We start from the raw sequence: 25156 nt of genomic DNA on the forward strand, positions 1-25156 counted from the left end.
GGGGGGGGTGTTTCGATTCGTACTTGAACGAGTCGAAAATTTCATATTGTCAATTAACAATACAAATCGTTTTAGCATTTTAAATTACAGACGTCCGTACGTTCAAACGTTAGGGTGGGGCAAACTATCAAATAACGATTTGCATCCCCAAACGTTTAGAAATCTCCGGACGTTTCATACGGTTAGACGTCTAGGAAATAACTCTAACTTACATTTTGTATAGGCGAGGTACTTAGTCCGTATTTAAGCCTAAATTATCCGCCAAATATGTAAATGTCAAGAAGGTACTTAAAGATTGTACCTCCCTATTAGGTATTCTTCCAGCTTATTTCTAAATGTCTTTAATAAAAAAAAACATTGTAATGGGATGCTTAATACTGGTCTATCATCCCGTCACCATCACCTCACTATTACTACCACTATCAATATCATTATTACCACCGCTATTAACATCGTCGTTGCTAGTATCCTAATTTATTTTTATATTGTTATAATAGCGTCTCTTCTATACTATAGTAATTCTAAAAAATACTATCATTCCGTTCCCTCTCGTCTTTTTATTAATATACGCAATATCTCTTCCCAACAACAATACTACTATAATACAGTTTCTCCAAATATATATAATATATTAATTCTTATATTTTACTATACTAATTATGTAAAAAGAATATCGATCCTACTTTGCTCCAGAATATAATATAGTAATAGTAGTAGCAATAGTAGTAGAGTAAGGCCCCTACCGCCGATATAGGCTAGACTAAGAAATCCAATAGTACCCCCCTTTCTGGCTAATGTAATAACGATGACGAAGAAGAAGAGGAAGAAGAGGAAGATAAAAACGATAATAATAATAATAATAATAATAATAATAGAACTAAGGTGGTATGTACTGCGCGTATTAAGCGCTTTGTTATTAAGAAGAATACGAAGAAGACGGTGGACGAGGATAACGATGACGATACTAGTACTAGCGAGGTAAATAAGGGTATAGAATAGAATAGCTGTATAAAGAGGGAGGGATATTAGGAGTACTTTCTATATAGAAAGCTGAAGGGTACTTATATTAACCCCCTCATCGAGCAAGTCTTTAAGGAGAAGTTAGTAAGTATATATAATAGCTAACTATATAATTCGAACTAATATATACTAATTTACTATATAGGATAAGGATTCGACTATTCAAATTAAAGTTCGTAAGTCCCTTATGCGTATAAATAGGCGGTTTTAAAATAAAATTATAGATAAGACCCTTATAAATATATATTTACCTCGGAGTTATATTTATATTTTAGTAATAGTGTATATTAACTAATATATATAGGTATAGATTAAGTATTGGCTATCGGACGTCAACCGGGCGTAGATTATAAATATAGCCGAAGTTAATAAGGCTGATATCGTTAAGGCTATTAAGGATAGTTAGAGTTTCGATAATTTCTAGTTGATTTACTACTATATAAAGGATTACCTAGACGCTAAGAACTCTACTACTCTAGGTAAATACTATTGTAAGGGTAAGTTAAATTATAATTATAGTTATATATATAGGTAGAGGTATATTAATATATATTATTTTAGAGATATAGTTTGTATTGGTCTGGAGGGTTATTGAATACCTCCGTTTATCCAAAGATCCTAGGATAGAAGCTGGCGTTAAGAAGATACTCCTTAATAAGTATAAGGAGATCCCTACGTATAAGAACTATAATAAAATTCGGCGCTATTACTTCCTTGAGAGGACCCCTACCATTAGGGTACTACGCAGAAAGGTAAGCATAATATTATAATAGTAGTATAATGTCCAGCAATTAATAGTAAAAAAAAAAAAACGATAAAGAATAAGGGCCAATATTAAGGCTATCTATACCGAAATAGACGATATTATAGACGCCCCGCCCGAGGACGATACCCCCGCCCCTAGTAGAAAGAAGTAGAAGATGGGCAAGGGTAAGAAGGCCGGTAGTAATAAGAAGGGGGCTGAAAAGAGGAAGGAAACGGTTAATATTCCTAGTAATATTAATAATAAGGATCTTTTTATATAGTATTATTATATCGTTATTATCTTTCCTTTTTCTTTTCCTATTTTTTTTCTTTTTCATTTTCTTTCTTTTTTTTTCACTTTTTTTTTTCATATACAACATCCTAATGCTCATCTCCTTGTATTATATAGTATATAAGTATATTAATTTTTTTCCCTTCTTTCAAGACATTATTACTGTAAAATATATGTACTGCTGGTAACCGTAATATAAAAAGGGGTTCGGTTTTGCTGTAGTATCTAGGCGGGCCGGAACAAGTAGACTATAAAGCAGACAACCTCACATTAACCGTATTGTATATTCAATAATAAAATAAAATTGAGAAATATAAAAAGGGGAGTATTAAAATACTTACAAATTTTTAATTTTTAATTATTATTCAAATTTACTATTATAGCTAGTATTTACTAGATAATTAGTATAGTCACGTATTGAAATAGTACTACCGGCGTAGGCAGCGAAGCCTATAATTTTATACTAAATTTTAAAATTTTAACGAAAGCTCGGCGGCCAAACTTCCCTTAATTACTAAAATCTTACTAAGCGCCTACCTTTACTTTTACTAACCGCGTACAAACCTCACCTCGTACAACCCCGGCCTCACCTCACCTCGCGACTATACAATAACTTTACCTTATAATAACCGTATATAAATAGAATACCCTTATACTAAGTAAATACATCGAAATAAATCGATAGAAGAGAGGACTAAAGCGCTAATCCGCCTAAGCGACCGCGTCTAAGCTATTAAGCAAAGTACCCCACGATTCTAAAAGTAAGGCCAAAGTTGAAAATAATAGCGACGGTAACAGTAACGCTAATTATATTAATTGGCCAAACTTTACAATAGTATATTAACGTTTATTTGAATACGTTGAACGTATATTAATAATCGATAGGATTTCGATAAAACTAAGCTAATTGAACTTATATAATAAAAATAATAAGAAAATAACCTTAAGAATACTACTACTACTATTAAGGAAGACCTTCCAAATACCGAAGAGTTATAGTATTTAACCGACTACTAATTAATTAACGAATAACGTCCTATTAATAATAAAGATTTTAATAATAATTTCGATAAGGATATACCGGTAAATCTCGAAGATATCTATAATATAGTAATATCGCCCTTACTCATTCTAATTACTTTAAACCTTTAATACTATCTTCCTTTAGAATATATTTATAATACCGCTACCTACACTATAATCTATATTCTACTCCCCCCTCCCTTTAGAAGTTTATTTAGAAGTTCGAAAAAGCAATTATAGAATATCGTTAATAATAACTAACTACTATCCCGCTATTATAATAATACGCCTCTTTCGGACTTTAAGCTAGCTATAAGTATATAGGTTTAATTAAATAGTATTTTAAAAGTAATATACCGGAATGTAAGGGAAATCTTATAGAATTTTACTACCCCTTTAAAATTTTAAAAGACCTACTATAAAATTGCGACCCTACTTATTAGTATTTTAACCCTTAAGAATAAAGTTAAAGAGCGAATACTTATATTCGAAATACGTAAAGTACCTATTGCCCTCAACGCCGAAAAACTATCGAATACTTATTATTGCTAAACGGGCCTTTCTAGTAAATAGGAGGTCGTACAAAATCTATTTTTCTTCGACGCTACTATATATATCCGCAATTTACTGCGAAGTAATATACAGAATATTATATATTTTGGTATAGCGATGCTTATCGATAATCCTTAAGAGCTTTAGTATTCTAAAGTATAGGTATTATCTATTAAATATACATCTAACGATTTTCTTCGGTATCCGAATACTAATAATCCAGTATTCCCCTCCGACACCGTCTTTTACTACTATTATAAAAATAATTATATTACTTGTAGTACTAGTACTAGTATTTAGAGGTATACTAGCTATATTATTGAAATATAGAGGGATTATCGCCAAAATCCCTTATTAGAAAATAATAGTATTATCTTTAAAATAGAGCTACTGCTCGGATTCACTAGAACCGTAGCCGATATTAGGCTTTTATAAAGTAATAATAGTATATAAGGGTTTCCCGAAAGTAACAATATTATACCGAATAAATATATTATTATTAAAGATAATATTGTATATATTATATCTAATTATATTAATTATAGGTATATTCGAGTATATTACAATAAGTTATTTGGCAGTTCCGTATCGTTGGAGCGTAATAATAAACGTTATAAATAGTTAAAACATTTTAAGGCCGATTTTCTTATTAGACGGAAATATAATATAAAATTGCGTCGATTTTTCCTATTCGTTAAATCCCACCCTATTCGAAGTAACTTCGAAATTGAGGAATTTACTCAATTATCCTTTATACAGATACTAGTTCGAAACCAAATGTTTGGTAATATTAGCGTCGATATTCGTATAGTGCTGTTAATACTATTCGCTAACAGATTTGGCCTCTATCGTACTATAGTAAAGTTTATTATAGGGGTATATATATTTATTGTATTATATAAACGATAGGACCGGCTTCGGCAGATGAATATTATGTTAGTTATACTAGGCCCCTACGGATTGAATAACGCTACGGTATAGGAATTAGTCGGAAATAATATCCGGAAAATCGAAGAGGGAGAAATTATTAATATATTTAATAGCCGTAAAGTATTTGTCTATAGCTTTATCTTTATTATTATTAGTAATTTTCTATAGTAATAGAATAACTCTAGCTTCTAACGCCTAACGGCCAAATAAGGATGTTGAATATATATTACAATATTAGCTGACCGAAGTAACCTCGACTTCAATCTAATTAATGGCGAATATTAGCGATACTATTACGAAATTATTTGCTAAAGGGAGTATTTATATATATTTAGCCGTAAAATATACTGTAAAAAGAAGGTAGATAAATTCGGATTAGCTATCGAAGACCCTACTTTAATAAGAATACTCCTAGCTTTAAATATTATTAAAATACGACTAGTTAATTTAGTATATTTAGAGTTTGGGGGTTTAATAAAAATATTGTATGTATTAATTATCAATTAGGTATTAACGTTTAAAGGCAATACCGAATATATTAAAATACTTTATTAATTTCTTCGACTATTAGAATAGAATAATCTTTAATTACCTTACTACGTCCTACAATACGCTTTATAAGAGTATAAATAATAGTCTACTATTATACTATTATTTGTACGCTTATAGTTAAAGTTTAACTAATAATTAATTAAGAAGTATACCTCTATTATATTATTAGAGGTGTTTACTAGCGAAATTCCCAGTTTTAATTTGGGCTGAGAAGTTAATATAATTGATATTATTATTAGAGTATTGATTGAAAATTTGGAGGCGAATATCATCCTAATAATAGATAATATAAACCCGATAGACTAAAAATTCGAGGTTTTTTAAAAAAAAGCTTAAAAAAGGTCGCCGATACTTCTAAATATTCTATAACGCTATATCCTAAGTAGCGAAGGGGTCTTAAAGTCGCAGTAGGTCCGCTAAAAGTATTATAATTAACGCCCAAAATATTATACCAACCATAGCTAGTAGCTCGGGTATATTTAATATTAGGCTATTAGCGGTAGGTGCTACTCTCATTCTTTAATCCGTAGAAGAAATTGAAGAAGGTTAGAAGGCTGCCAATACTATAGAATTTCGTACTATTAAATCCGCTAAATATAACCTTTAGGTTTCAAAGCTAAACATTTATATTAATCTTTATTACCTGAGTATAATAAATAAATATATATTAATTTCAACAATAATAATTATAGTCTTTGAAATTAAATATAAGTCAGCGTTATATTCCCTTAAATTATCAGAGTATACTAATAATATATATATTAAACTCTAGAAACGGGTAATATACTATACGAACTACCGAACGCCCGAAAAAGACCTCTTCTTATAGGAGGTATTCGTATAGACAATCCGGTTTATCCTACTCGGTATATATAACGACTAAGAACCCGCTATTAGTCGACAATTGAAAGTATTATAGTAAATAGTACCGTTATTATTCTCGTCAATTTTAATTAGAACCGAAGAAGTTCCTAATCCTTCTACCGCTACTATTATATACGCCTTCTATAATATAATATTGCAAACGTCAGTGCGGTTTAGGCCGATAGATACACCGTTTAACAAACATCGAAACATCGACTATATCAGCAAATTAGAGGGCAAAATAGTTAATAAGGCCAAAATACTGACAAGAATAACCCAAATAACTATAGGCTTTAAATAGATACTAATAAATATATATAAGATTAATTACTAGAAATAGATTACTATTATACTATAAGATAACTAATAGTTAAAATAGTAGAAGAAGGTTGTATAGGATAATAAAAGGTAAGAGATTTTCCATTCCTAAGAACCCTCTATCCTTAGTATATTAATACTATGGCAAATTCTTAAGGTATTTAGATATAATAAACGCGTTTGGTATTCTCTTACTATACTAAATATAATTATATACAAATATATATATCTAAGTAAGCGCTTTATCCCTAGCCTATTAGTGCGTAGGAATACTATATACGTTCATACTACATTCCAAGCGCCTATAGTCTTTATAGTAAATACTATAATTTACTATTAATAGAAGCAAATTTACTATAATAATAATAGAAATATTCCTTAAGCGATATCGACGCTAATATAGATTATATATTCTTAGTACCGGATAATAAATAACTAAAGAGCGAAGGAACTTCATCGAGTACTGTATTATAAAGGAAGATAGTAGTAAGGGTATTGCCTATATTCATTTAGAACAAATCCTTACGCATAAGTTAGTGTAAGGTATATATATAGTGTACGCATAGCCTACTCATTTACCTATAACGATTAAATAATATTACTATAACGCCTATAAAGCTTAAGCTAGCCTCTACGTTTAATATCACTATAAAACGAAGCTCAAGCTAGTATATATCGCTAATAAAAACCTATATTATTCTAGGACTCAACCAACACCGCGTCTTCTTAATCGTATTACTAATTATAGCCTTATATAATAGCTTCGTTAATTTGTTAACGGGCTTCAACGTATATAATATAATTAAGTGCACTATTATAGGCCTTATACGTATTATAACGACGCTAACCTATATAATCCCCTTTAAAGAAAGTACGATAAGGGAATAGGAGTACGATATAGATAGTAATTATCTATTATAAATAGATTAGAAAATTGGCTTTATATAAGTTTACCAATTGTAGGTATATTGTATTATATTTATTATAGTATTCGGCATTTGGCGATAGCCTTATATTTTAATTTGGCGATGTATATCTATAGTATACGCGCATTCGACCCTAGGGTTAAAGCCTAGGGTAGGCGTACAATATACGGGCGTGCGACGCCTAGGCGCGGGCCGGGGTGCGCCGGATAGGAGGGTAGGAGAGTAGGACTAGAGCTAGGTCGGAACTAGATATAGTAGTAGTTCGATTGCATCCTAACGTCTATTAAACTTAAGCGTTTATAGCTAGTAAATATTTAAATCTAAATTATCGATAGGATTTTTATAAACTATCTATAGATAGTCTATAGATAGTCTACCTATCCTGGACGTCTAGCTATCCCGGACGTTTCGCGGCCTTCTATCATCCCCACATGCAAACGTTTTGAAATTTCCGACTTGTACTTAGGCATCTCGTAATTTTTAAAATGTTTGAAAAATTCGACTGTCAATTTACTGTCAATTGACAATTCGAAACACCCCCCCCCCTCGCAGTACGGTATTTACTACGTAGTAGATTCAGTAGAGACGGGAATAACAGTGGAGGCGACAGGATGGTTCCCCTATAGGGTCCGCTACATACTCGTCGGTTAGGTGGATTCGCTTCGCCAGCCAACCGACTCTCATCGTCCCTTTAAGAGTCGGATTTTTTACTTGTAACGCGCAAGCTCTATAATGGTTAGAATCCTCAAAAAGCCATTTCTCTATCAAAACACAAGCAAAAAAGATAGTAAAAGATTTAAATTAATAGTCTCAATTATACGCATCAAACTATATATTTAATTTATATAAAATATATTGTAATGTATTGTTGTAGTATTATTAACCGACTTGTACATTTATGTAACTTGTATATTACAATACAATATCCAATTCCTTATTTTTATTCCCTCCTTCTAAATTATCTCTATTATTACTAGAATCGTTATTAATAGTAACTATAAGCCTTATACAGCTTACTAATACCTCTAGCTTCTTGCCCGCTACTATTATAATTATTATAGTAACCTTATTACTAGAAATTAAATCTATAGCCTTCTCTTTACCCTTCCTAAAGTTTTTAGTAGGCGGGTATAGAGTTAAAGGAATTCTAATTAATAATCCGACTAAATAAATATATTATAATAAAGTAGGGAATTCGTTTAGCACTTCTTTAATACCCTCGTTAGTAAGGATAATCTCGACTGACGACGAATTTCCTCAACGAATCTTCCTAGTCCGCTTCTTATTATACATCTTAAATAATACGTAATCCTCGTCGGCGAAAGGTATAGTAGCTTTACTAATAAACTTAAAGTATAAATCCTCTTCGTTTTTAAGTCTAGTAAGGAAGGTATTAAAATCCTAATTTAGTAATACCTTCTTAAAAGTAAATATTTTTAATATATAATATAAATAATTAGGGCCTATACTAATAAATAAGGTACGGCGGTCTTTATTAGTAATAGCCTCGTCCTATTATTCTTTTACCCTTAAAATTTAATTATACTCGGGATCGTTTATTCTAATATAAATAAGGCTATTATTATTAAGAACAAATATAGGTTTAACTACCTTCTTACCCTTTAATTTATATAGCGGCTACTATTTTATACTAGGGTCTTCTTTAAAAGCGACCTTTTTAATAAAGGTTATACTAGTTCGTTGAATCTCTTTAATTCTATCCTTAGTATTAATTACCCTCCTTACTATAATTTTAGCGTTAAGAGTTTCCTTAGTATAAATACTATTACTAATAACTATATACTTATAAGGGTTTTACTTTTAAACTTTAATCTCAATACAACGCTTCTAAGTATTAATAGAGACTTTAAGAGTAATTCTAGCCTCGTTATAGACCTTTTTAATTAACGAACTATATTCTTCAATTTATTATTATATAGTTAGTAATTCGAGAATACAAAGTACTTTCTATAGAATTATAGCTTTAAAGTGCTTAGGGAATAACAATTCTTATTATATTCTTATAAACTTATATGTTATAGGGCTAGCGCCTAGGATCAAAGACTCGGCTTTGCCAAGTCTACTAAGCCGGGTGCTAAGCCGGTTGGGCCGTATCGATAAGGATACGAGCCTTCCAGTTGGTCGGATCTATATATTTGCCTAGCCCGTATGCCCAACTATAAAACCTTCTTTCAATTGTACCCTCTTAGTATAGTCTTCCTTTACTCTCTTTGTTAAATATAGTATTTTAACTATTATATGACTACTCGCTATGCAATACTCTAGCAAACCTATTATATTATATTTGACCCTCTTTTTTAATCCCCGTTACTATTCTCTCGTAGGTACGCTCAAAGAATCTCCCCCATCTACAATAATACTGCCGACTATCTTCCCTACGATCCTTTAGTCCTAAGATTTCTAAGAACGTTTATAGCAATTTACAGCCGCCTTCTACACGTTTCTGACTGAGGTTATCTTACGGCCCGCCGCCGCGCCGAAGTAGGTATTTCCCTAGCTTGAAAAATTCTTAGGGAGTAAGGAAGAGTTCGAAACCTAGGTTTTAAACGCGTAGGCTAAACTCTATATAGATAGATTCGCTATTGGCGATATAGAAGTGTAGTTCTACTATTTATTCGCCTACCTATCGCTTACTATTAAGAAGTTGTTCGTCACTTTTGCTAGCTCCCTATCATTAAAATTGTCTGCCGCTTTATTTAATAAGTTTCAGTTTACTTACGGCGATCCTAACGCTGCGAAGCGCGTTAGTTAAGAATTCTACTAGCTACGCTAGAAGCCCGGCTCTAAAGAATTTATAACGGCCTTCTTTACCCGTTTTAAGGAAGTACTCTATTGTGCCCGTATAAATTCCTAGTTGGAAGTAGCTAAAGTTAGTTAGTTTACCGCTGCTTTAAATAATAATTAAAAGTAACGGCTTTTAGAAAGAATTGATATACTTGAGTAGTAATCCTAGTTGCTAGAATACCTCCGCCGCCTTAATAGTAACGCTTTTTTCGTTTTAATATTAATATTATCGTTGAAATACTAAATTAATAATAATAATATCAATAATCCTATAGATACTTCTATTAATTATATTGCCCCGATAAGGATAAAGAAGAGTAATAACGTTTCTTAGAAATAGAAGAATAAATAGAAGAAAGAGGGTAAGTATACCAACTACGGTAGTAGGTTATATTAATTCAAGAAATGCCTTCGGATTTCGAAGATAAATACGGTCCGGCTGCAACCCAGTGGGGGTTTAAACGGCTACGATAACGACGGTCTAGAAGAGGAGGAAGATTCGGATTGAATAAAACCTTAATAAAACTACAGTAGAGGGAGCACTAATTAGGAATTTAAAAGGAGGAATCTCTAGCAGTTGGGCGAGGCGAGGCTATAATATAGGCGTTAGTAGTATAGTAAATCCTTAGACCGTACCCCCTACTATAGCCGGCGGAATACTAGTATTTATTGCAATATATAACTGTTAAATGGTAGTAGACGTAATATTTTATAGGTATAAGGACTATTAAAATTACCTTTAGCGAGAGGCGTAGCGAATTTATTTAATAATAGTTCCTATTGGTAGGAGAAATAAAGCAATACGAAGTATTGGGTAATAATTTTAATTCTAACTATTAATCGGGTATTAATTTATAACGTAGTAGAAGGTCCCCGGATGGGCAAAGTTTAAAAATATTCCTTAATTTAGTTTTAGTACTCTAACCGAGGTATAGTTCTATGAGGGTAGCGGTAAGCGTATTGTTACCGATTCGGGTAGGCAGGAGTTGTGTAGCGTTTGTTTGGGAGCTTAGATAGGGAGATCTTTTTTTTCTAGTATTATTGATATTTTATACCTATTTAGCTAGGCATTTGGCGGGGAGCAGTTGTAGGGGATTTTGCTTATTTTTTATATATTTGGTAGAGTGTTTTCTAGTGCGGTGGAGCGAGCTCCCTAAGGGGGAGCAGGGGGGTAATATTATAGGGCTAGCGCCTAGGATTAAAGATTCGGCTTTGCTAAGTCTGCTAAGCCGGGTACCAAGCTGGTTGGGCCGTATCGATAAGGATGCGAGCCTTCTAGTTGGTCGGATCCACATGTTTGCCTGGCCCGTGCGCCCGACTATAAAACCTTCTTTCAATTGTATCCTTCTAGTATAATCTTCCTTTACTCTCCTTATCAAATATAGCATTTCAACCATTATACAACTGCTCGCTGTGCAATACTCTGGCAGACCTATTACATTATATAACTTACTAAGAGGGACATTAACGTTAGTTAGCCTTAATTAAATATAATTACAATTACTATATTTAATTTACTTAGTTTAAATAGTTAGAAACTAATTTTCTCCTATCCTTTATAAATATTACTACGTATAAATCTAGCTTTCTTAACCCGCTTCCAATTATTAAGAAATATAGTACGGTTAATATTAATAGTACCGCTAATAATTTTATCCGCTAGAGCCTTCTAATAAACCTTCTTAATTACTTAATAAACCTCTATATTAAGCAATTGAAGTATATAGTTAGTATATAAGAGTAGAATATAAAGTATAATATCGAACGCCTTATAATACTATAAGATATATAAGTTTTTATAAGCTTTAAATCTATTTATAAATAATATTCGATATACCTTCAGTTTAATAATAAACGTAACGCTAACAGTTATTCTATTACCCTTAAAAGGCTCTAATCTTTTAAACGGAGGTAAGTAGTCTAATAATAAATTAAACTAGTTATTTATAGTATAGTTACTAAAAGAGGGGGATAGTTTAAAAGAGTACTTATTGAAGTACTTGATTTATTATAGTACACGGTGGGTATTATTATATTTAGTTTATATATTAGTAATAATTATATTTGGATTAACTTTATAATTGGCTTATACGTTCCTTTGTACCTATATACCGGTTAGTATAATTATCATTAATTAAGTATAATTAAATTTGATTATACTTAAAGAAGTTTAATTATATTTAAAGAAACTAGAGCTTACTATAATCGTTACTTTAAATATAAGAAATAAAGGAATACTCTTAGCCGTAGCTGATATAGTATTAATAATAGTTAGACTTTCTTTATTATTAGGATTAAATACAACCTTTCTTATACGTACCCGATTCTTTATAAATAATACCTATTACTATATAATTTAGTATAGGGAGTAATAGTATAAGGGAAATATACTATACCTTTATAATTCCCTTAATTTTACTTATTTAAAATAGGGATTTATTTATATTCTAAACGTTCTTTTCCTTTATATTAAAGCTATTATATATAATTTTAACCTCTTTAAACTAATCTTCGAGTAAATCTAATTGAGCCTCAACGTTTATCCTTTTTACGTCTTTAAAGCTAACCGCTTTGAATTCGAACTCTAAATACTTTTTACGCTACTCTATTAGCCACCCTCTATATAATTAAATAGAGGGAGGGGTCGGCCGTTAATTACGAAATTAATTAACTAATTTAACAAAGGAGGTATTATTAAAGGGGAAATAGCTACGGTTAGTAATCTAAATTATAATATTAAAAGCCTTATCTTTATTTATAATTAATATTAGTAGTCAATAGGCTTCTGCACTAGTGGGTAAAATTTTCCTATTCTTAATAAATATTATATACTTCTTAATAATAGTTTTACTAACGTTAAAGAGTTTCCTTACGCTCTTATATATAACCCTCCCTTTATTTCTAATTTTAGTATTAGTTTCAAATTACATAGTAGTTAACCGGGTTACAATTATAGTCTAACCTATAAGAAAGTAATAAGCAGCCTTCTTAGCGTATAATATAACGTTGGGGTTAAATATAGGTATAATAAAAGTATATATAAAAAATAAAGTATGACAAGACAAATCGATTGTAGCTATTTATAATATTATACAATAAGAATTAATAATATTATTATTAGATATAGCTTCTATACCGTTATAGAGCTTGCGCGTTACAGGTAAAAATCCTGACTCTAAGAGGGACGAGTAGAGTCGGTTGGCTAGCTGGAAGCGGGCCCCCAAGGGAGGACCCACTACGTATACCCAATCGACGAGTACCGAGCGGTCACCCCTGGGGGTTTGTTAATTCATGACAATTCCCTACACTACGAACACTACTCCCCGTGAACATTGTGACAGGCGTCTTTGAATTTACGGCCTACACCGATACAGAGATACAATTTTTATGCTATCCTACATATTTCTATTCCTACCTACTGCCCTCTGTCCGTCACTCCCGGAAACCATTCGAAATACATTTGCGGCCAGGGTCCTTTTCATGATACGCAGGAGTGTATGACACCCATTACTTAAACCCTCCATACTCGCCAAACTATCAGCATTCCATCCCCGCCTCTCGATGCAGCAACTCTCCGCCAAATGGATACGGAAATCGCGAAACGGCGTTTTAGACGCATTGCGTTTCCAATGAGAACACCCTATCCAAAAAGGAGACAACAACACTTGCTCATTGGGTTCTCGACCCGGCCGCCTCTTCCGAGTTTTTGCCACCTCGGTTTCCAGGACCAAGTATCTAGGTATCACAGTCATCAACGACGTCTGCCGCCTGTGTCCCATTTGAACAAATCTCAGGGAACACCCACAAAAGAAAACCGCAAGAATTGCCCACCAGTGCAACTGTTGGAGAGGCCGATGTGTGCTCCTCACTCACTACCTCCGTTCATACCCAGGCACACGACTACCCTGGCCAATTACCTCACCATCCTCCTTTCCCCCCCTCCCTGCGGACTGTTAAGATGCGTCATGGTTTATCCTGGGCTCTATACCCGGAGTTCCAAGCCTTCCCACAGGTAGGACCTTAAAACCCGTCATTGACTCTCCGAGCAGCAGATCTGTTGTTAGGTGTAAAATGCAAATTTCTAGGCCCGAAGGTCGGCTCAGGGGCAGTGATTATCTTGGGCTTTGTATCCTCCTGCTGTGCTGCTGATATATCACCTGCAAGGAGGGAGTGCCGAAGGGATCACCGACTGCGACATCTCTTCCAGCAGCTCCTCTTGGCTCATACAGTCTTTCCCCTCCTTCGCCACCGCTGGATGAGTTATAGGATCTTCCACTGCCGCTTCTCGGTAACCGTTGATGGGCGGAATCAGAGTAGGAGTCGCCTGATTTAGAACCAGTGCCTCGCTGGTCTCCCCTGGTAGGACCACCAATATGCCCATCCCGGGCCTCTTGTTGTCGTTGAGAGTTTCTGGTCGGTACATATATGTCATGGACTGCTGGTCTTTGTGGCGACTGTGCTCCTCCGTCTTGGCCTTCGAGTCTTCGGAGGGTATCTTCGTTCAAAGCATGGGGAATCCGCAACCCGTGGCGATGAGGGTAATCATGCCTCTGGTCTCGTGGGATGGGTGGGGGGATTGCCCCTGATGAGGCACTCTCCAGCGACTCGGAATCCGTCAGTCCTTGCAAGAGTGAGCCGTCGGGGGTGACAAGGCTTCTTGCCGTTGTCGTGACACCTGCTGCCCCCTTTATCTTCTCCCTCCTCTGCTGCTCCGCGCCCAGATACACCAGCGTCACCGCCGAGGTAGGTTTTGTTTCGGTGGGAGTCGCCGGTCTCGAAATCCAAATGCCGTCAACTTGGACGCCGCTCTGGATCGCCCGGACCCCAAAGGGGATGGTGCTGGCTGCTGCGCGCTTGGAAGAGGTAGGTCGGAGCCCCGTGCTGCGCATGTCATTGATCCGCGCCTTCTTTTCCTCGTCCAAGATCTCTTGTTTTCGTACGATGCGGTTCGTCCACCACAGCTTGATCAAACCGGCGCAGAAGACGGCTACTATCGCTACGGCAAGCGCCTTGGGATAATAGTATCAGCGAACTGCCATCTTCTAAACGGGGATTCAGGGCAAAGAGGAAGGGTTTCGTATTGGTGTCGTGACTTACAAAGGTCATTTGCTGCCATAGCTCCCATGACATGAAGAAAGTTTCCTTGGCCATTTTAGTGTCTCGACTAACTTTCTGCGGCGTCAACGAAGTTTGAGAGCTCACTCAAGCCCGTGTTATCTTTAGTATTTAAAGATAGAAAGAGTTGTGATCTGATGAAGGCTGATACCAGCCTCTTGATCAACCAAAAGACGAGCAAACGGTCGTTGCCACGTCAGTTGGGTGAATTACAAAATTCGGTAGGGAAAACAGCTGTTTTGCGGGAGTGAACTTGACCGCACTTTGTTCGGTTTCGGGTGCTTGCAGTCTTGTCTTAAAGTCTCAGGCGAGTGTTGCCGCTCCAATGGCCAAGCAAGACTAGAAGGATTCGCTATGGATAATATGATCTGAAAAGAGAGATGGAACACCCGGCCCGGTTATTGGCTTTCAAAGGCCAAATATATGGCTCGTAGAATGTGGTCGGATTCTGTCGAGTTGTTCACGTCCTCGTTCGCACCCTACGCGGATAGTAGATGGGATCAAAGATCGTCTTAGGACTCTGCACCTTGAATTGTTCTGGCGCCTTCGAGATAATCAACTGATGAAAATGAAGTCTCCGAGATGGAATCCAGGACTCCTGTAAAAGAAGGGAGCCCTTTCCGTAGCAGGGTGGGAATGGATGCCTTGTTATCCTTTCTGAATTCCTTAACTATCGGCAACTTCTTTTCCCTTTCCAAGAGTTCAAAACCAAACCGTCAAGAGAAGGAACTTGATCTCTCGGGATACACAGGATGGAAGCCCAGCAATAGGGTTCTCGAAGAGCTAGTCGGGGCAAATACGAAGAGCGTGTAACGGGTGACGGCGCTTCAGTCCCAACATGACTTTCCTAAAGCCCCTGTTCGGGTCGGGTGCCTGCATTCGCAAGGCTGATGTGATCACCAACGCATGGCGTATAACGGGATCCAGGCTTAATGAAGCTTCGAGGGCTTGTATCCTTGGGGTGGAATTTCTAATAACAGCATGAGATGTATAGCGAGCAAACGATAGCCAGCGCTAAACCGCAGAGCTTGATCTCCTTCAGCCATGATAGACCCCGGCATAGCTTGTGCAATGGAATCTTGCTCACATCTTAGCGTCGTAGGGCACGCTGAGCCTTGCAGACGATAGTGAAAAACTGTCCAGACTAAATGACTGAGCTGACGACGCAACTAGGGAATGGTTCGAGAGTGTTAAAAAGAGAAGTATATTAATAATAAGAGTATGGTGGTCTGGGCAGTATGTACGTGACCTTCGGACCCTGATCGACTGAAAGGCAGGTCGATGGACCACTGCAACCGGGGCGACAGGTCTTTGGGCTAGAACACATGATGAGCAATAGCCATCAACGAGAGAAAATCTTTACATCAGCTTTGAACTTGAACAAAGGGATCTTCAAGTCCGTGGTGTCGAGACTGGGTTGTATGCAGTAGTGAAAAGGTGGTATGAATGGGTGGGTAACGCGGCACCGCCGATAGCTGAGTTTAAAATTATCCAGAGAAATGGCAAACAGAACACACGATGATGCTCATGAAGCATTGTGCATTTAACTCACAAAGACATCAAAGCTACTTGAAGTGGTAGAGGTAGTCTGACGGAACCTTGACCCGATTTTCGCGTGGTGTTTTGCCTGGAATTCATCCATATTGTGGGTAACTTTGTCTGCCCCGGATCCTCGCGTCGTACTAGCCGGCAGATTGCTCCAAGAAACAGAGAATAGATGTCGCAGCACACCATCTCCGCGAGGTATTTATCCAGCTAGGTAGATAGAACATAGGTACTTTGTGCAACGGTGCGCCAAGAATGTCTGCGACGAGAACACGATCGAACACAAGTCTTGACAACTCGAAAATGTTGCTGTCATTTCCATTATGTTTGCTGGTGTAGCGACACTGGGTATTTCAGATAAGTAAGATCAGGTACTGCCAGTATCTTGTGTCTTCGGAAATATAGTGGGTGATAGAGATTTTGGTGGTGTTAAGTTCTTGACCTGGAATGGAACTAATAGGGAAAGAGAAAAGCCGCGAAAGTACGAACGGAAAGTTCAAGGGTAGAAACATGGCGAGTGAGGCAGTCACGGCAAAACGCAAGGACTCAACTACACTCCTTCCCTAGGCTGTTCTTCCCTTCCACCTGGCTTGTAGGGCATCACAGAGATAGGGAAAGACATATCGTACGGAAGAGGCCATTAACAACGGAATGGGAACACCAAAGATGAAGCCTTCAGCACAAGATAGAGAACATACAACAGTGCTGCCCTTCCCTTCCACAACCAGGCACATGAGTCGAGCAGAAACAAAGGCGGAGAAAATGGTTCGGCGAACCAGGGATGGGCAAGGGGAAGGGGAAGGGGAAAAGGATAATTACCCGCTTGAAGTGAGGATTGAACCCATGTGCTCCCGGACTACAAGCGGTATGAACCATTACGTACAGCTGCAACTTATATGGGAGCCCATGATTTCCTTGGAAGGAAGGAGTGGGAGGTATAACATGTACGAGTTGACAATTGCAGTGGATATTGATGGGGAGTGTGGTCGTCACGGTTCTGCTCCAGCTCGAAGTAGGCTGGTGGAGTGGTAATTCGGCTATGTCGCACTCACCCGGACTAGACTGGCGTTCTGAATGCAGCATCGTGGACGCTTCCTCTTTCATAGAAGTTTTAAGATGCTCTATCAAGAACATATCTACAGATGGGTCGGTCAACTCAGTCCTTTACTGCTCTTGCACCAAAGACAAGAGGCGGTGGAACCATTGCAGCTTTCTCGATTCTTGAAACTGACTGACCAAGGGTCAGAAAGGAACGTTACCGTTCGTATTTTCGATGATACGAGGCTGTAGTCTACATATGAAGTGGCTGAGACGCACTGATTTCTCATGTATATAGCTCAGGAAGCTGTTTGGATAGAAGGAATTGCGATGGGCTACCAGGAACACATAAAAAGAGAAAATAATATCATGTACCACACATGTGGCATCACAACGAAAGTGGAGAGCAATGCCCAAACTAAACCAAGCTAACTGATATTGTTTCAGTAACCTACAAGGAAACAAAGAGGTCATCAAAAGCATGAAGCAGCAAATACATTTGGCCGGAACCCCGAATGTACCACTGCCAATTGTCTCCTTGATCTTAGAGACACAGAAGCCCTGATATACCGCATTCAGACCAACGGCAGTGTTCATGCCAAAATAGCGTTCAAACTTGTCCTGTGCTACCGTAAAAAAGCAACCCCCAAAGCGACCGAGTGCAACGAAATCCCACTATGAAAAGCACGAATTAAAACAAAAGCATGACAAAGACGCGCCTTGTAACTACCCCCAGGAACTCCTAGAAAGTGTCCCCCTTTTACTCCATGTGGTGAATGCGTGTGTGAGAAGCCTCGTGGTGATCCATATGCAAGGCTGTGCGGAACAGAACGTCCGATGGGTATCCTGAGAGAAAGTATAGAAGTGAAGTCTGGGGAGCGTCTGGCGACGCGGCCATTATATGTTGCGCTAAGAGGTCGATGATTACTTCTTCTCGAGGGATGGATGCTAAATCAAAACTCTTACCGTTTAGAAAAGTCCCGCTTGTTTTCGATCCAATTAGGCGTTGGCGTCGAACTCGACATAAGCTTCCCCGCATGACGCCGAATTTGTACAATCCGGGAAAGGATTTGGAATGGGAAGGCGGCAATCGGGCCTGGTCGCCGACTGAGCGTCTGGATGTATTCACCTGATATCAAGTTGGAACGGCTTGAAACGCCCCCCTATCGTAGCGCAGTTCGGACACTTCCGACGGGCTCCTTGCTCAAGCATCAGAACATCGACACATGCCCGACACAAGCCGCATATGCATTCGGTACACGCATAAGATTCCCGAAGCAAAGAAACTTCCCGGCACGCAGCGCAGTAAATTTGCGTGTTCTGCGATGAGTAGCTCGGAGATGAATCCGACAGTCCCCGGGATCCGATATGAAAGTTCTCTCCGCTTTCACCACTCTCGACCGATGGGAAGGCATCCGTAGCCTCAGGATTGTACGATGGCGGAGTGAGCGCCTGCTGCAGCGGCGATGCTTGATAACTCGTATAGTTGTAGTGCTGCTGGAGAGGGGGCAAAGATGATCGATGAATCGATACAGGTGAACGGGGAATCTGACTGGTCAGACGTGGATTGAATTTTGCAGGGCCTTGCGAACTCACTGGCGTCCTATCCTCGTCTATGTCTTCCGTTGCTGAAGTGGCTGCATCGATAAGATCCTCCCAGCGCTTTCCAAAATCAGCCGAAGGTTCGGCGGATGAGGCTTTCCTGTCGCTGCCTCCGGGCCGCAGAAGCTCATGCTGGCTATCATTTTGTAACCGACGAAGCCATTCAGATGTAGCACCTTTGGATCTCTTGCCTTGGTGGCCTCGTTTGGATATCGACTGCCTTCGAGTGCGAGTGGGGCCTAATGTCCGATGCAGTGGCGGAAGAGTTGATGATCGGCCAGGGGGCGAGTTTGATAAGATTGAAGGTAAAATTTCTCTTGGTCTTCCCGAGTCATAACCGGAGTAGGGTGCGCTCGTCACGTCGGCGTTTGTGAGGTGTATTGGGGGCAACTCAATCGATGACCTCGGCCTTCTCTTCCCTTCGTGATCTGAATGCCAGTCCTGTGGTAAAACAAAGAAACATTTAGCAGAGCGAAAAGGACGCGGAAGAAGTCCCTGATACGAAGGACAAACCCAGATTATCCAACTTACATTATCGGATTCCCAGCCTTGCTCCAGTTTGTGATTGTGTAGCTGCGCAAGGGCTGTTGCGGCGGGAAGCAGTGCAGCTCCTGTATACTGCTCCTCGCCATTTCGAGGTGTCCCTGGAGCACTCGAGCCATCTCTATGATAAGCATGCGAAAGCCCCTTAGCCTGACCTGCATGTGCAGAAGGCCCTGGAGTTGACTGGTTTTGAGGTCGTTCGTTTGGCTGCGTCTTGATCATGAGCAAGAAGCTCTCCTCGGTGGCAGGGAGCTTGGAAATGTAGTGCTCTGGGTGCGCTCGACGGATGTGCTCCTGCATGGAGCGATATCTCTTCTCCTAGATGTGAGGATTACCATCAGCTGATCCTATCCATGACATGTCAGGTGCAACGATAATGACCGAAAGGGCTGTAAGTGACGGCTGATGTTTTGATTGACAATGGTGTAGGCGGTGTAAGCTAGGATATGCTGAAAGTGAGCAACTTACACCTATGCAGCGCTTGCGACAACTTGAGCCATCTTGGTTGCGCAACGGACAGACAACCTCATTATTGGCGTCGGTGATCGAGAACGAGGAAGTGAGGGATGTCCTAGGCGGCATATTGAATACCGTGGTACCCCACCATACAATGTCGTCGAATGTGTTATGAAGGTCGGAGAGATGAGCGATAGCTGCTGATAAGGCTTATACGTATGTATCGCGGCGTATTGTATCGTATCGTAGTAATGCTACTCAATCGGTGTTTTGAATTCGAAGTCTATGATGTGACTCTCTTTTGCAACTGTCGCCCACGAAATCGACGGTGTTCTTGGATGGATTTCTCTCAAGTACTGATTACAGCAGCAAAAGGATTCAAGCTATTAGTCGTTGTAGGTGTGTAACAAGAAGATGTTCGAGGAAAGGTGGGAGACGGTGAGGTGTGGTGGTGGCGGTGGTAGTAAAGGGCCTTTAACAATGGAGGAATGAAACCAAAGCAGGGCAAGCGGGATCGACTCGAATGGATGGGCACGGGATGGGGTCTAGCAGCAACCGCCGTCCATATAACGAGAACAGAAACCCAGGTCCAGTATGGAAAAGGTATGGAAACGACTCAATCCTGACAGGCAGCGTGGATTGAAGGGATGGGGGGGTGTGCGAAAAAGGATCAGGAGGTAGGTATTTGGAGCTCCAGGTTTGATCAGGTAAGGGTATGCGTGTATGAGAGAGAGGTGGACGAGTCTGATATGGGAGGGAAAGAGGCTTGAGAGGCCAACGGGGGCAACAAGGAAGCAGCACTGAAGGGTACTTGTTAGGTTTGACCGGAAGCAGCCTACACCCCATTCGCATCTACCTATATTGGGGATACTTTGGCTTGTCGCTACCGCAAAGCTGTGGACGGCAAAGTATCTTGACTGATCGAGATGGGGTCTCAGACGGAGGAAACGGGGAGACGGGGCAACGAGAGAACAATGGAGCACCTGGGCGCTTTCCTATCAGGAAACGGTGCTGTATGTACTGTAGTTGCGGTACTTGGCCCCGTTCTCACCAAACGCTATACCGCCAGCTACCGACCTCACCGATACCCCGAATGCGATGCCCAGCTGGCAACTGAGAAAGACGGGGCAGCCAGAGGGCGCCTCGCTCCGTTGTCATTGTCCTACTGCCAAAGTGTGCCGGAGCGGGATCGCCCCCGATGGTTCGCCTTGCTACCGACAGCACCCCATCGAGTCCATCAAGTTCCAAGTGGCAGAGTCCTGATGTATTGTAATGCTCAGAATGCTGTAACGATAAGTGGGAGAGGGCCGGGATAGCGCCAGAGTCGAAGGGAAAAGAGACATGGGGTGTCAGCTTTGGCATGTCGTCAGGGACAACAGGGGCCAGGGTGGGAGGAGGAAACAGAAGAAAGCGTCAGTGGGCACTTGCTCGACTGGACGAGGGACAAAGGGGACCAATGACTTAGGCCAGACCTCGAGCTGGAGTGGGGCTTTCATGGGTGTTGCCTCGACCAGTTGGGGGACTTGAACGATCATGGCGAACCCTCCTGTTTGTGACTTCCAACCCACGTTGGCAAGGTAGGATGGGCATCCGGCGTTTCCTAGCGACTTGTAAGCTGCCTTGGTGCCACGGGTGCCTGGCTGAGCGCCCGAATACTGTGTCAGGACTGGTTCGACAGTCCTTGATTTCCCAGCGGCCAGAATGTGCCAAAGGCTCGCGAGACAGTACATGGCAGGTAGATCCAAGCATCCCAACTTCAACCATGAGCCGATTAAGCGTGAGCTCGTTGCAGGAAACGATGCTACCGTACCTTGAGCTGCCTTCAAGGGGCCTGCGCTGAGTCAGTGACTGTAGCTGTTTCCCACCCACACAGAGCTATCGAAGTAGTGGCTGAGAGCACCTGGCCGACCGGATGTCGCGAAGTGCCTTGGCCGCCATGAAAACAGATGGCCCCAGCGGTGGCTACGTATAGCGCGGATATGCGCTGAAAAGGTGATGCAGTGATGTCGCTGGAACTGAGTGAGGAATGGCCTGCCAGACGATAGCTGGGGCATGTCCCAAGTTGCTTGACTCGACTGAGCGTCGGATGGGCAAAGTCCCGGTCGAGGGAGGGGGGGTATCTGGGGGTGTCTGTCAGAAGCATTGCCAGAAGGGGAATCGGTCAATCGGGAGGGACAGTTGACGATGATTGGGTGCCGGGTTCTGGAGAGTACCTAGCTGGAGCTGATGGAGCCAGAGCTCTGGGGGTAGCTGGGAACTCGAGCTTCCCTTGCTCGTCAATGCTATCCCATTCCTTCCATGTCGACAACCTGAACAAATGCATTATTGACCCGGGGGTGAGATCAAGCAACACTCCTCAGAGCTTTGCGAAGACTCAGTGAAGTATGAAGACCTCAAGTATTGTCAGGGCCCATGATAAACCACCTCTCGACTGATGTATTGGAACTTGGCTGATTTGAGTTCGATGGAACAATCGGATGTACATGTATGTACTACTTACCTCGGAGCAGGTGCAAGGTCGACAGATTTGATCCAAGCTCGTCCCCCTAACCGAAAAAAAAAAAAAAAAAACCTTTTCAGGTACTATTCACATGGACGATCAGCGCAACTAAAGGTGCCAGCTTTTCTGTCATCGGCGAGCCAAGCAGCGAGATCTGAGAAGCTGCACGCACTTTGGCACCTTACATGGCTCTTACCTTAAGCTGGAGCAATTGAGGGGTGGATCCTTCCTCGACAGTGGGTTTGTGGGGTCAAGGGTTCCCGCGAACGATGTCATGGCAAAAGCGGCAGTCCCAATCCAGGCGAGTCCACTTTCTCCTCCGTCGTCCACTCAGCGATCCTCGTCCCTTGCAAACACAGAGATTACCACCTAGCGTCCCGCTCCCGAACTGACAGGAAGCTATCAGCGAGCCGTTTTTGCGATATGGCAGCTCAGTTTTCGCTTCAGGTTGGGAAGCAGTTGCTCTTCCGAAAGTTGACAAAAATGATAGAACCAGAACTAGGTACGTTTTTCTTTGTCTTTCTGGGTTTGAGTCCAGCTTTCTCCTCCTTCGGTTTGCTACGATCCGCTCGCTCGTCCTCCATTTCGACATCCGATTCTAGAATGTTTCGTTCTGCCGCCGAGGTGGAGTACCGTGATGGAAACCTAGGACATGGGCAGCAGCCAGAGAGAGGTTTGGAAGCACATCACCAGAACCAGGGAAAGTTGCGTCTCTCAGATGAGACCTTCCACGGCACCAGCTGGCCCAGGCTTTTCTTCATTTCCAGACAACCTCGTTTTCCAGACAAGTAGGCATCCCTAACGAAGGCAGTGAAAAGTGCTGTGACGACCACCGATAGTTCCTCTCTCAGTCTGCATAAGGTGGAGGTGTGGTACTCCCATCTACATTTCGACAAATCTAGGCCTAAAGGGCTCAACGTACAATGTCAAGCTTCAAGAGAGCCAACTTCGCGTGTGCCGTTGTACACTCTTATTTGCCTATCTACAGTGGGTACCTAATTTATACAGTTTCGTACTGTATGTGTCAGAGACACAACCTGATCACGGAAGGCTTATGACAAGCCAGTTCTAGGCACATGACTTGAGATCTATGACACACCCCGCTCCAGCATACCTCTCGCATGACGAGTACAGGAACATATATCCCGGCTGTTACAACCTGTCACAACCTGACTCAATATAACAAAAGGCGCGCGGGTTCGCTACCTAGGCAATCCTGCTTCTCGACAACGAAAGGACATGTACCTTACAAATGTGTCTGTTCGCGTATCGTTTGAAGGGATGATACATATACGCGGCGGGACTTCCGAAACAATTTGACAAAATGACACGAAACTCGAGCTTCAAAAGCTAAGGTCAGCTAGTGTACATTATCTGCCTACACGTGCACATAGTATCTGTCGTCGAACACTTCCCTTGGATCTTGGATAGCGACAACCTCCATTCTCGATCGAATACCTGGGGGCTTCTGCGCGCCAAGCTTTCTTTCCCCCCAGACATTCTGATAATGTAGGTACACTAGTGGGTGATGAACATCTGGCAAAGTTCTTTATTATAGGGCACATCAGAAATCCCATCATAAACTATAGTAAATTACTAGTAAGCAAGATAGTAGAACGCAAGGTTACTACACAGTACATTTCAAACTTCCACTAAAATTTAAATGTTGATTTAGGACACCAAGAAAATTATTTCAGGAAACTTAACATGAGCACAGTCGCATCCATTGCCAGCTGTCCAGATTTCCGCGTCAAAACCCGCTATCAACCCACCACAGCATGTACGCTACAGCACGGCCATGTGCGTATCCATAGAGGGAACCCTGGGTCTGAGAACAGGGTCAAAACAGGCGCATGGCAGCCAACAGGCAAAAATGCACCAAAAAGAGCCCAAACATGGTCAAAACAGAATTTTTTAATAAAATTCTAAAAGGTAAAGAATTTCTATTTTATATAAATGTATATAGCTTGATAATATTCTTTTTTAACTATAAAAGAATTTTTTTCTTTAATATAATTTTTAAGGTAAAAAGGATGTTGCCTTTAGTTAGAAATTTTTACTCTAATATAAATTATTTTCCCAAAAAAAAATTTTTTCCAATATTATTTTTAGGGAAAAAAAATGTTTAAGATTTTTTTTTTTCTCTTCGATTCCTTCCTTAATTAATCTTCGTACCTTCTATTAACTATATTAGATTCTACTTTGGAAATTTTTTTTTTATAAAATAAAGGGTAGTTAGCATAGGTAGTAAAATAAGCACTTCATATTTCCAAGGTTCCCTGTTCGATTCCCAACTGTGACATTTGTAAAAAAAAAAAAAAAAAAAAAAAA

At 39.9% G+C, this 25156-nt stretch overlaps 2 protein-coding genes across 2 annotated transcripts; both read right to left on the bottom strand.

Annotated features, from left to right (window-relative positions):
* Nucleotides 1–14138: 14138 nt before the first annotated feature.
* NEUTE1DRAFT_51714 (uncharacterized protein) lies at nt 14139–15177 on the bottom strand (the record flags this gene model as incomplete). Its single annotated transcript, XM_009857055.1, has 2 exons — nt 14139–15035; nt 15124–15177. The coding sequence occupies 2 exons, from the start codon at nt 15175–15177 to the stop codon at nt 14139–14141; spliced, it is 951 nt and encodes a 316-aa protein (XP_009855357.1).
* Nucleotides 15178–18849: 3672 nt separating this feature from the next.
* NEUTE1DRAFT_105869 (uncharacterized protein) lies at nt 18850–20451 on the bottom strand (the record flags this gene model as incomplete). Its single annotated transcript, XM_009858239.1, has 3 exons — nt 18850–19767; nt 19858–20187; nt 20338–20451. 3 exons carry the CDS (start codon nt 20449–20451, stop codon nt 18850–18852), a joined length of 1362 nt encoding a protein of 453 aa, XP_009856541.1.
* Nucleotides 20452–25156: the final 4705 nt, after the last annotated feature.

The sequence above is a fragment of the Neurospora tetrasperma genome (assembly GCF_000213175.1).
Source record: "Neurospora tetrasperma FGSC 2508 unplaced genomic scaffold NEUTE1scaffold_81, whole genome shotgun sequence".
Lineage (NCBI taxonomy): Eukaryota > Fungi > Ascomycota > Sordariomycetes > Sordariales > Sordariaceae > Neurospora > Neurospora tetrasperma.